At 42.3% G+C, this 12,374-nt stretch overlaps 1 protein-coding gene across 7 annotated transcripts in view; it reads right to left on the reverse strand.

Moving 5' to 3' along the window:
• The window catches only part of timm50 (translocase of inner mitochondrial membrane 50 homolog (S. cerevisiae)), a 197,575-nt gene that overhangs the window by 52,096 nt on the left and 133,105 nt on the right, over window positions 1–12,374 (reverse strand). Inside the window, exon 10 of one of the 7 annotated variants that reach the window (XM_041179313.1) lies at window positions 6,204–6,760. The exons of 5 other annotated variants lie outside the window; for them this stretch is intronic. In XM_041179313.1, the coding sequence (XP_041035247.1) occupies window positions 6,596–6,760 (165 nt within the window). In that variant the 3' untranslated portion in view covers window positions 6,204–6,595. Of the gene's footprint in view, window positions 1–6,203; window positions 6,761–7,057; window positions 7,816–12,374 lie in introns of those variants that run through there. One more of the 7 variants, XM_041179314.1, reaches the window with a different exon arrangement.

Raw genomic sequence — 12,374 nt, forward strand, 5'->3', positions numbered from 1 at the left:
CCTGCTGAGTTTTTCCAGGTATTTTTGTTTTTGTTCTAGATTTCCAGCATCTGCAGTATTTTGCTTTTAACTTGCAAATCAAACAATGGCCAGTTCTCAGAGTGGCAGGTGGTTAGTATCCAATCCTTAGGAAAGTAGAGAAAAAACAGCTCCTAAATGTTTCCACAATGATAAGAACATAACAAAGCAGGAGGAGTCCATTCAGACCTCCTATGTTATTCAATATGACCTAAGCTGATCTCCCATCCCAATCCCACCTACCTGCACTATTTCCACGTCTCAAAATTCCCTTAGTATCCAAAAATCTATCGCTGTCTTAAATATGTTCAACAGCTGAGCAATTACAACCCTCTGGGATCGGGGATTCCAATGGGTCACAACACTTTTGAATGAAGAGATTTCTTCTGATCTCAATTCTAAATGGGTGACCCTTATTCTGAGACTGTGATCCCTAGTTTGTGATACACAAGCCAGGGTAAATATCCTTCCAGAATCTATTGTACCAGTAAATATAATTCCTGCCTTTTCTATGGAAATTACACTGATGGTCTTCGGCATGTTCTTGTCGAGCACCAAGTCATTTGGCCTGACTGATCTACACTGGGGTAAACGCTCTACATGAGCCTCCTTCCACCTCACCACATCCAACCCTCAGCATATCTTTGTTTTGTTCTAAATGTGATTTATAATAAAAGGCTCTTTGTATCTACTATTTTACAGATCAGATAGAATGACCTTGTGCTGTCAGACTGATAAACAAGATGTCATCTTGAACCCTCCAACCCAGTAATTCACTGATATGTGGCACCGAAACACAGGACTTGCAGGGGGCTGCACTAAGGCATAAGGGCTAGGAAATCCAACACTCCATTCTGAGCTGAGCAAACAGATCTCAATTGGACATTTGGAGGTCTACATTTGGCCTCAGTGTTCCCAGGCTGAGGGGCAGGAAGCAAAATCCAATGCAAAATTAAAACTTCCGCAGGCTCCATTTTTGAGCTAAGCCATTAGGAAGGTACCAGGCTTGACATCTGTGTTGAGTTAGTTGATCAGTGCTGCAGCTGTGAAAGGAGCGTTAGTTGCTGGTTTGTTCCCCTGGATGGAGGAGGAAAAATGGTCAGGATTCCCGATCACCATACAGCGATTCCTGATGGAAATGTATGAGTGGGGATATTGGGCAATGGGCTCGACTATGGTGACCTCCATTCAAATAAGTTTCCTGACACTCACTCAAAGGGCAGTGAAAAATGTTGTTTTATTTGAAATTTTATTCATGGGTGTTGGGCATACCTAACTGCCCTTGAGGTGGTGGTGAGCCACCTTCTTGAACAAGTGCAGTCCATGTGGTGCAGGTACAGCCACAGTGCTGTTAGGAAGTTCCAGGATTTTGACCCAGTGACAGTGAAAGAGTGGTGATATGTTTGCAAATCAGGATGTTGTGCGACTTGGAAGGGAACTTGCACCTGTAGCCATGGTCTTCTAGATTGTAGAGGATACAGTTTGGAATGTGCCGTCAAAGGAGCCTCAGCAAGTTGCTGCTGTATACCTTGTAGATGGTACACCCTGCTGCCACTGTGTGTCGGCGATGGGAGGAAGTGAATGTTTAAGTTGGTGGATGAGTTGCCAACCAAGTGGCCTGTTTTGTCCTGGATGTTGTCAAACTTTTGAATGCTGATAGAGCAACACTGATCCAGGCAATTGGAGTTTTCCATCACACTCTTGAATTGTGCCTTGTAGGCAAAGGCTTTGGGGAATCAGGAGGTGAGTTACTCATCACAGAATTCCCAGCTTCTGACCTGCTCTTGTAGCCACAGTATTTATATGGCTGGTCTAGTTAAGTTTCTGGTCTGAGGAAACGCTGCAGTGATGCCTATGGGCTGTGTTTGCCCTCCAGTAACAGTCTTTCTTTGTGCTACGTGTGACTCTAACCAGTGGAGTTTTCCCCATTTCCCATTGACTTCACTTTTACTAGGGCTCCTTGATGCCACACTCACTCAAATACTGCCTTGATGTTAAGAGGAATCACTCTCACCTCACGTCTGGAAATTCAGCTCCTTTGTCCATCAGGAACCAAACTGTCAGCAAAACCAAACTGAACATCGGTGAGGTTGTTGATATGTTTTGCTTGAAAGCTTTTCTTTACTTTGCTGATGATTGGCCAGATTGGACTTATCCAGCTTTTTCCAGACAAGATGTACCTGGGCAATTTTTCAGTTTGCCAGTGTTGCAGCTGTACTGGAACAGCTTAGCTACCAGTGAGACTAGTTCTGGAGTGCAAAGCTTAAAACACTATAGCTGAATGTTGGAACCAATAGCCTTTGCTGTATCCACTGTGTTCCGCTCCTGCTTGATATCACGTCGAGTGAATCAAATTGACCTAAGGCTGATACTGGTGATTACAGAGATCTTAGGAGGAGGCCATGATGGATCTTCCAGCTGAAGGTGGTTGCAAATGCTTCAGCCTCATCTTTTGCACTCATGGGCTGGGTTCTGCTATCATTGATGACGGGAAGCTCATGAAGTCTTATTTTTCATGACTGCATGTGGCAGGGTTACAGAGCTTTGATCTAATCCATTGGTAGTGAAATTGCTTAGCTGTGAGTATTGCGTGCTGCTTCCACTGTTTAGCACACGAGCATTTCAGTGCAGTAGCCTCAATGGACCAGGGCCTCATTTTAAGCTACACCTGGTGGTCTTTCTGGTATGCTCACCTACACTCCTCATTGAACCAGGGTCAGCCCTTGCTTGATGGCAATGCTAGAATGAGGGATATGCCAGTCCATGAGGTAACAGATGGTGATGAATACAATTCTACCAGCCAACAGTGCCTTATGGATGTCCGGTTTCTAGTCATTGGAAATTGGGGGTCAATTGTAAATTTCAATACTATGATAGACAGATTTTTTTGTTAGCTATAGGCATTAAGGGTAAAGGGGTCTAATTAATAAATCAACCATGATCAAATCAAATAGTGGAACAAGTGCAAAAAGGGCTAAATGACCTACTCCTGCTACAATGTGGGACGGCCATCAACAAGGCATCAGAAAGAGACTGCTGGATGTGGAAATATACTGCACATGAGACGAAGGTGCGGTAATCTTCCTCTTTCTGATGGGGAGAATCACAACTAATTTCTTAATCCCTCTGTTAAAATACTGCACCTGGCTGTTTTATTGCACAACATTGCAGCAAGTTTAACACAATGGTTAAAAAAAAAAGTTTGCAATGCAGTCTATAACATAAGGACGGCAAAATATGTTCTTTCATAAGGTTGACACATATTGCAATCCTGTTCCAGGACTCAGCCAGATTTTCAATTGCTAGATCGGCCAACTGGGAAACTGTTGGATACAGGAGCGAACTTTAAAATTTAGTGCAAACAACATTTTGTAAGAAGGGTCCTTAGATTTTATATAATGATGGCTGTCTGGAAATGATTACAAGACACACTCATTATTAGTTAAAAACTTGCATTGATATAGCACCATCCTGTCTTAGGACAGTACAACATGGAACTAGTGAATAACCAGGAATGTTGACCAGAACACCAGGAGAACTCCCTCATCACCTTTGAACACTGACGTTGGATTTTTTTTATTTGCACATGCAATTACTTTATCTAGAAGATGGCATCTTCAACAGCGCAGGGCTCCATCATACTGCACTAAAGTTGCTAGGCTCTGTTCAAGTTTTAATGGGACATGAGTCCACAATACTGAGTGGGGGAAAGAGTGTCACCAGCTAAGCCAAACTGAAAAAGTCCAAAATTATGAGTAGAGCCTAATGAAGTTAATTCTTTGTAGTTTTCCCCCATCCTCAAAAGTGTTGACCCATAATGGGATATAGCTACATAAGTGGCTGAAAGCCCCAAGACACCTGAGTGTGGTGGGTGGCAACAGTAAAAGGTTGTCCCCACCCAATGTCCTTCTCAGCATCGACATCAACGGAGGTCAGATAATTCTGCTCAAAGTGCAACGGAACTTGGCATCTGGTTCCATGTCAAACAGCGTTTACCAGTTTATCATAAACAGAAGAAATCAAGTAACCGCATCGAAACATCCACTCATAATCCTGGTACCCATTGCTCGGTAACAAATACCTTCAAATTTACAAAGTAGCTTAATTTCATGTTGGGTTTGTCTTCGTAAAAACAGTTAACAGAGGTCTGTATCATTTGGGGAGATGGTGGCGTTGTAGTGTCACAGAACTAGAAATCCAGAGGCCCAAGCTAATGCTCTAGGGCATGGGCTCAAATCCCACCATGGCAGCTGGTGGAATTTAAATTCAATTAATAAAATCTGAAATTAAAAGCTAGTCTTAGTACTAGTGATCATAAAGCCATTGTTGATTGTCGTAAAAACCCATCTGGTTCACTAATGTCCTTCAGGGAAGGGAATCTGCCGACCTTACCCGTTCTGGCCTACATGCAACTCCAGACCCATAGCAATGTTGTGGCCCTCATAACTGCCCTCTGAAATGGCCTAGAAAGCCACTCAGTTCAAGGGCAATTAGGGATGGGCAACAAATGCTGGTTTTGCCAGCAACACCCACATCCCATGAAAGAATAAAAAAAACAAATATCCTGAGGGTAGCAAGAGTCATCAATATGATCGACTATTGGCAAGTGGTATGTATCACTGCAAAAACAAAACATACATAAAAAGCAACACCCACTGACTTACTCTTTTAGCTCCACTTTCCACCAGGGCACTGTGCCATATGGACTGGAAGGATCTCATACCAGCCTGCACCCCACACTATGCATTGTGTGATATTGGGAGAAGAGGAAAGAAAATTTGTAGAACACATAATTGATGCTGTAGCTACCAAATGTGGAATGGTACTGAGGTACATAGGTTCGGAAGAGTTTAATCCCCAGTCTTCACTGGGTTGTTGACCTCAGGCACAGCAGTACTACAAATCAGTTCAACTGCATGGGTAGTTAGGATAAAAGAAAAAACAATTCAGCAAAGTAACTTGGCCTTGAATGTGCTTTAGTGAACATCACTGGTAAATACAGGAGTGTGGAAAGCATCAGGATTAGACTGTGAGAAGGCATTTTATCTAAGAGGCTAATAACACTTAGTGTTTAGGCTGCCAGATTGTACAAAGTAGTGGATCGTTGCCAGAGCTGGGAGATTCACACACCAATGACCAGAAAGGAGACGTCCAAAAGAAATCAAATGGGACCTTTGAAATGATGCAAATACACTACTCCTGACTGCTTACCCATTAAAATATTGAGGACAGAAAACTCACTACCACATGGAACGACTGATGTGAATTGCCCAGAAGCATTTAAATGGGAAGATGAATAAGTACAAGCAGAAAGGAACAGAAGTATATGTAGTGATAGGGTGAGATTTAGAAGAATAAAAGGGGATCTCATTCAAACACAAACTTCTTACAGGGCTTGACAGGGTAGATATAGGAAGGATGTTTCCTCTAGGTGGAGGTGGGGGTTCTAGAACCAATGGACACATTCTCAGAATAAGCAGATCATCATTTAGGACTGCGATGAGAAGGTATTTCTTCACTCAGAGGGTGGTGAATCTTTGGAATTCTCTGCCCCAGGGAGCCGTGGGGGCTCAGTCATTGAATATGTTCACGGCTAAGATCGATAGGTCTCTAGATATTAAAAACATCGAGGGATAGAGAGATAGTGCAGGAAAATGATGTTGAGATAGAAGATCAGCCATGACCTCACTGAATGGCAGAGTGGACTTGAGGGGCTGAATGGCCTACTCCTGCTCCTACTTCTAATGTTCTTATAAAGAGCAGGGAGAGGCTCATGTGGAGATTAAACACTGGCACAGGCCAGCTGGGACTGTTTCTGTGCTGTAAATTCTATATAAGGGGAGGACTAGGGGCATAGCACGCTGATGGCATTCTACTAATTTACATTATTACATCCTAATTATGCACTTGCAATCTCAACCATCAGAGGAATGAGTGAACGAAGAGCGAGTTACCCCAGACCTCTTCCTATACTAATTAATGAATAGCTTTAAAGATCCACTGGAGCAAGTTACATTAGCATCTAAAGACCAACTCTCAAGTGCTGCAGGAGCCATGTACAATTCCTAAGATTGTAATGGGCTTTAAGTTGCACTTCTCCACCAATCATAAGCCTTTCCTCCACTCAGTAGTATAATTTTGACTTCATTTTACTCAAAAAAATAAATTTGATCCTCAATTGCATCTTCAATTAGATTAAAGCAGAGATTTAATACAACATCATACACACATTATGAAGACCAGGAGTTCAGCCTTTCGGGCCTGCTCCACCATTCAATTAGACCATCGCTAATCTGCACACCAACTTCATTTGCCTGTTGATTTTCCGTATCCTCCAAACGAACAAACAATCATCTCTGTCCTGACCGCCAGAATCCACAGCATTTTGGGTGGAGTGTTCCAGATTTCCACGACCACGTGTGTGAAAAGTGTTTTCTGATCTCACTTCTGAATGGAGTGGCCCTGATTTTAAAAATATGCCCAGCCCCACAACCCACTGTTCTGGATCCCCCCACCAGAGGAAATAGTTTTGCTGCGGTTAACGTTTGAAAATATGAAAAACAACACAAATAGTTCTTCACCAAAGCCCACTTCTTTCTTCCTTATCCACCCCAAAACACTTGTTTAAATCTTCAAACAAGCTTCTTTTTATCAGTGTACATGTGGACGGTGCCTTCAGAAACTTAGAGGCCACCTGTCTGATCTCCTCACTGGGGACTAAGGGTATGCAATATTGGCAATCCTGAATAGGGAGTAAGAAAGGAATTAAATGTTAAGTAGGGCAAGTTGATACCCCTTAAAATTTATGCTTTTGAAAATTCATTGATAAGGTTCAGTAGCCCATACAACACATGCAAAACATATGGACCCATTGTTCAGTGTAAATAAGCATAGGCATTGCATGCTATAACAACTTTAAACACAGCAAGATTGGGACTGTCCAAAACAACACGGTACAGTTACAAACATGGAATAGGTTCCACAGACACTTCTGCGCTGGTTTCAACTGCCATGAAATTTATGTGGAATTTGAAATTTCTTGCTGTTCGTCTTCATAATTTTATTTAACACCTCACTGAACTACATTCTGTTTCATATGCACATCATTTACAGAATGTTACAGATGTGAAATTGTATTGATTGTACAAGGAAAAGGAAAGCTAAATTTTGGTAGACTCCATTTTGCAGGCACTGTATAAAAACCTGTGTGCAGATTTAATAGTTGGTACATTTAGTACTGTTTACAGTCACAATGATAAGACAATTGGATTCCCCCCCACCCCAGTGTAACCACCATTGAACTGCTGGCTCGTAAAAAAAAAAATGGCAGTTTTAAAAAGCCTATTCCTTCAATGAACTAAAACACATGACAAGCTAATGAAGTGGATCAACAGTGACTTTTCCTTGGCATTCAAATCGTGTCGGTACATCTAAAATGGCAGCCAATATCAGGACTTGTAATGGGCTATAATCACCAGTATTCCATCCCTGTGTTGTCTTCCATATCTAACCCTGCCAGACAAAGGGAAAGGAGAGTACGGAATTTAACTGGACTCCATCCGGGGACAGCTTTCCCTGTATGCACAGCCTCAGGGTGAAAACACCATTGCTCACTCCAGCTCGGAGCAGTGGGCCAGACTACTTTCGGTAGCTCTGTAATAGAGCAGGAGGGTGGGACTGGAAGTCAGGCTTGAGTTACTGCGGTTTGGACCTTTGCCATAGTTTGCTAGTCAAGGATCCAAGGGAGAGGCCAGAAGACTTCTGCTGTGATCGATCAGTTATTCGCTGTTGTTCTTCCTGGGGTTGGGGAACAGAAAGCAAAAGAGCTTAGTGCCGTCCCTTGGCTAATTCTACTCAAAATGTTTCAGACAGACTTTCGTTAGAAAAGGCAGGTCTAGAGATACCAACAACTTGTACTTATACAGCACTTTTAACAAAAAATGCCCCGGGGCACTTCACAAGAGCGTTTAACGAATGTTAGCACTTGAGCAATCTAAGGAGATATCAGGTCAGGTGACCAAAAGCTTGTTCAACAAGGTAAGTCTTACGGGGCATCTTAAATGAGGGGGCGGGGCAAGACAAGGCAGACTGGGCCGGGTGGGGTGCAGAGGGAGACAAAAAGCGTAAGTGAGTGTGTAAGAGAGAGAGAAACAAAGAGAGAAAGAGGTGGAGAGATTTAAGGAGGGAATTCCAGCAATTAGGGATTCAGCAGCTAAAGGCACAGCCACCATGATGGAGCAATTAAATTGGCCAGAATTGAAGAACCACAGATATCCAGGAGGTCATACGGCATGAGTACATTACAGGGATGAAGAGGGGCCATGGAAGGGTTTAAAATTAATTATTGGAGTTTTTAAAGAGTTGTTTAGCCGGGAGCCAATGCAGGTCAGCGAGCAAAGGGATGATGGGTAAAGAGGATTTGGTGCGAGTGAGGACACATGCAACAGAGTTTTGAATGTCAAGAAGGTAGAATGTGGAAGGCTATCAAGAATGCATTGCAATAGTCAAACCTAGAGATGGAAAAGGCATGGATGGGGGTTTCAGCAGGAGCTGAGCTGAGGCTGTTGTGGAGTTGGACAGTGCGTTATGGATATCTCTGAAACAATCTCCAAAAGAACTTGCACTTGTATAGTGCCTTTTATGATGAAGTCAATGAAGTGTAATCCCTATTGTAAGACAGGAAATTTGGCAGCCAATTTGCATACAAGGCCCTACAAACTGAATTAAGATAATTACCAGTGTCGTAAACATCTAGTTCATGGCTCACGTGTTCTAGAATATAATTTTTAGTTTTAGGGATTAAATATTTAATTGTGGAAATGGGCAAATGCAATTAAAGCAAACTTGGAGCCTATTACACTTAAAAGATTGTGGCCATGTTGCGTTAAGAGGTTCTCAGCTAGAAAGATAGGGTAATTACAATTCTGGGCTTTGGGGATTGACAGCTCAAAAGGAGACCCATATTTGTTTAATAAAGTCAGAATAGGAGAGAGAAGAAATCTATAACACAGCAGGTGGGCTTACTTAGCTAGAGATCCGGAGACATGATATCTGCAAAGCTCGTACTAACGGCAAATCAGTTTAAAAACATTCAGTAAACCCTGAAAGGTTGCAAAACCCATTTATGTCATCATTTCAAAGAGCAAATTGTAAATGAGGGATACTTAATCTAAAGTCAGTTTGAGGACAGCCAAGAGCAGCTATGTTGTTATGCAGATGGGTGGAGCTTAGGGAGGTTCTCTGGTTTCAAGTTATCTGGATGCTGGCTGAGATAGAATGTGGAAGGCTGTCAAGAATGCATTGCAATAGTCAAAACTAGAGTTGGAAAAGGCATTGATGGGGGTTTCAGAGTTGCAGTTTGAACCTGTTACAATTTGCAGCTCACAGAGAAGTTAGTGACAGTTAGACAGACCAGCCCTGTAAGCAGAGTAAAGAGCTGATGTTATAGTTGAGTGTGAGGAATGCAGGTGAAGTTTAATCTCAGTTTGAATCTTGTGAGGGAACAGGACCTGGAAAATTGCCTAGTTTGAAGCTTGTGGGAGAATCTTCAGTCATCCTCATAGTGACTTACTGCAAAATAAAGTAATCAGCTCAATTAGCGTGCAAGTATTGAAAGGTGACCAGAACTAGGGACAGAGGCTTCCACAGTCGAAAGGGGGTAAATTAACGTTTTTCTTCTGATAATAGCTGGAGCTGAGCAGAATTCACCAAAGCACTGTGGCATACTTATGGGTGGGCCCTACATAAGTAAATAATTAAGGCTGATGTTTCTTGTAAGAGAATTCTTGAGGGAAGTAAGAAGTAAACCTGAGTGCATAATGTAGTTAAGAAGCCATAGTATTAACTGAATCATGTTTGCTTTGTTTAATTCTTTTATATACAATAAACTTTGTTTTGTTAGAAAGTGAAATCTTGTGACATAACAAAAATAAAAATACCTGGAAAAACTCAGCAGGTCTGGCAGCATCTGCGGAAAGGAATACAGTTAACGAGTCCGAATGACTCTTCAACAGAACTAAGGAAAAATAGATAAGAGGTGAAATATAAGCTGGTTTAAGGGGGGCTGGGTGGGACAGGTAGAGCTGGATAGAGGGCCAGTGATAGGTGGAGATAACCAAATGATGTCATAGACAAAAGGACAAAGAGGTGTTGAAGGTGGTGATATTATCTAAGGAATATGCTAATTGCTGACGTTAAGGGTAGAAAGCAGGATGAGCAAGGTACAGATAGCCCTAGTGGGGGTGGGGTAGGGGGAAGGGATGGAAATAGGCTAAAAGGTAGAGATAAAACAATGGATGGAAATACATTTAAAAATAATGGAAATAGGTGGGAAAAGAAAAATCTATATAAATTATTGGGGAAAAGGGGGGATTGGAAAGGGGGTGGGGATAGGGCAATTATTTCTACTAAAAAGGGATTAGAATCTGCTGCAGACTGAGAAACAACGCACCAGAGCAAATCTCTGTGTTGAGTGAAGAAGATTTTCAGCTTATACCATGTGTGATCTTGAAATGGAAGACATTTTTTGTAAAAAAAAAATCATTTAAATTTTTTTCTTTTTCTTGCTCAAGATTGACCCAGATGTGATTACACAAATATTAACTTCAGTCAAGTTGCCTCTCATTCTGTATCATCCTAAGGAGTGAGCACTGATAGACAATATGGGGCTGATAATGGCTCCCTCCACAACGAGCAACAAAGAAGGGAGACTCTGGCTGACGTTTCCTATCCCTATCCATAGGTCATTGTGGCGAAAGTAATATTTCAGCCATCAGTTGAGGTCAGTTACTACAGCACCAACAAGTTAACTAGGGAAAATAAAAATACCTGGAAAAACTCAGCAGGTCTGGCAGCATTGCGGAGAGGAACACAGTTAACGTTTCGAGTCCGTATGACTCTTCAACAGAACCGAGGAAAAATAGAAGAGGTGAAATATAAGCTGGTTTTGGGGGGGGTGGAATCGGAAAGGGGGTGGGGATGGAGGAGAGAGCTCATGATCCAAAATTGTTGAACTCGATATTCAGTCCAGAACGCTGTAAAGTGCCTAGTTGGAAGATGAGGTGCTGTTCCTCCAGTTTGCGTTGAGCTTCACTGGAACAATGCAGCAGGCCAAGGACGGACATGTGGGCATGAGAGCAGGGTGGAGTGTTGAAATGGCAAGCGACAGGGTAATGCTTGTGGACAGACCGAAGGTGTTCTGCAAAGCGGTCACCCAAACCAAACGCAGATTGGGTGACCGCTTTGCAGAACACCTTTGGTCTGTCCGTAAGCATGACCCAGACCTTCCTGTCGCTTGCCATTTCAACACTCCATCCTGCTCTCATGTCCACATGTCCGTCCTTGGCCTGCTGCGTTGTTCCAGGGAAGCTCAACGCAAACTGGAGGAACAGAACCTCATCTTCCAACTAGGCACTTTACAGCCTTCCAGACTTAATATTGAGTTCAACAATTTTAGATCATGAACTCTCTCCTCCATCCCCACCCCCTTTCCGATCCCCCCTCCCTTTTTTCCCAATAATTTATATAGATTTTTCTCTTCCCACCTATTTCCATTATTTTTAAATGTGTTTCCATCCATTATTTTATCTCTCCTTTTAGCCTATTTGAATCCCTTCCCTTCACCCCACCCCCACTAGGGCTATCTATACCTTGCTTGTCCTGCTTTCTACCCTTAATTAGCACATTCCTTAGATAATATCACCACCTTCAACACGTTTTTGTCCTTTTTGTCTATGACATCTTTTGGCAATCTCCACCTATCACTGGCCCTCTATCCAACTCTACTTGTCCCACCCCCCCTTAAACCAGCTTATATTTCACCTCTTTTCTATTTTTACTCAGTTCTGTTGAAGAGTCATACGGACTTGAAACGTTAACTGTGTTCCTCTCCGCAATGCTGCCAGACCTGCTGCGTTTTTCCAGGTATTTTTATTTTCCCTAGTTAACTTGTTGGTGCTATAGTAACTGACCTCAACTGATGGCTGAAATATTACTTTCGCCACAATGACCTATGGATAGGGATAGGAAATGTCAGCCAGAGTCTCCCTTCTTTGTTGCTCGTTGTGGAGGGAGCCATTATCAGCCCCATATTGTCTATCAGTGCTCACTCCTTAGGATGATACAGAATGAGAGGCAACTTGGCTGAAGTTAATATTTGTGTAATCACATCTGGGTCAATCTTGAGCAAGAGAAAGAAAAAAATTTAAATGATTTTATTTTTTAAAAATGTCTTCCATTTCAAGATCACACATGGTATAAGCTGAAAATCTTCTTCACTCAATACAGAGATTTGCTCTGGTGCGTTGTTTCTCAGTCTGCAGCAGATTCTAATCCCTTTTTAGTAGACATAATTGCCC

This window comes from Carcharodon carcharias, chromosome 34 (genome assembly GCF_017639515.1).
Source record: "Carcharodon carcharias isolate sCarCar2 chromosome 34, sCarCar2.pri, whole genome shotgun sequence".
Taxonomy (NCBI): Eukaryota; Metazoa; Chordata; class Chondrichthyes; order Lamniformes; family Lamnidae; genus Carcharodon; species Carcharodon carcharias.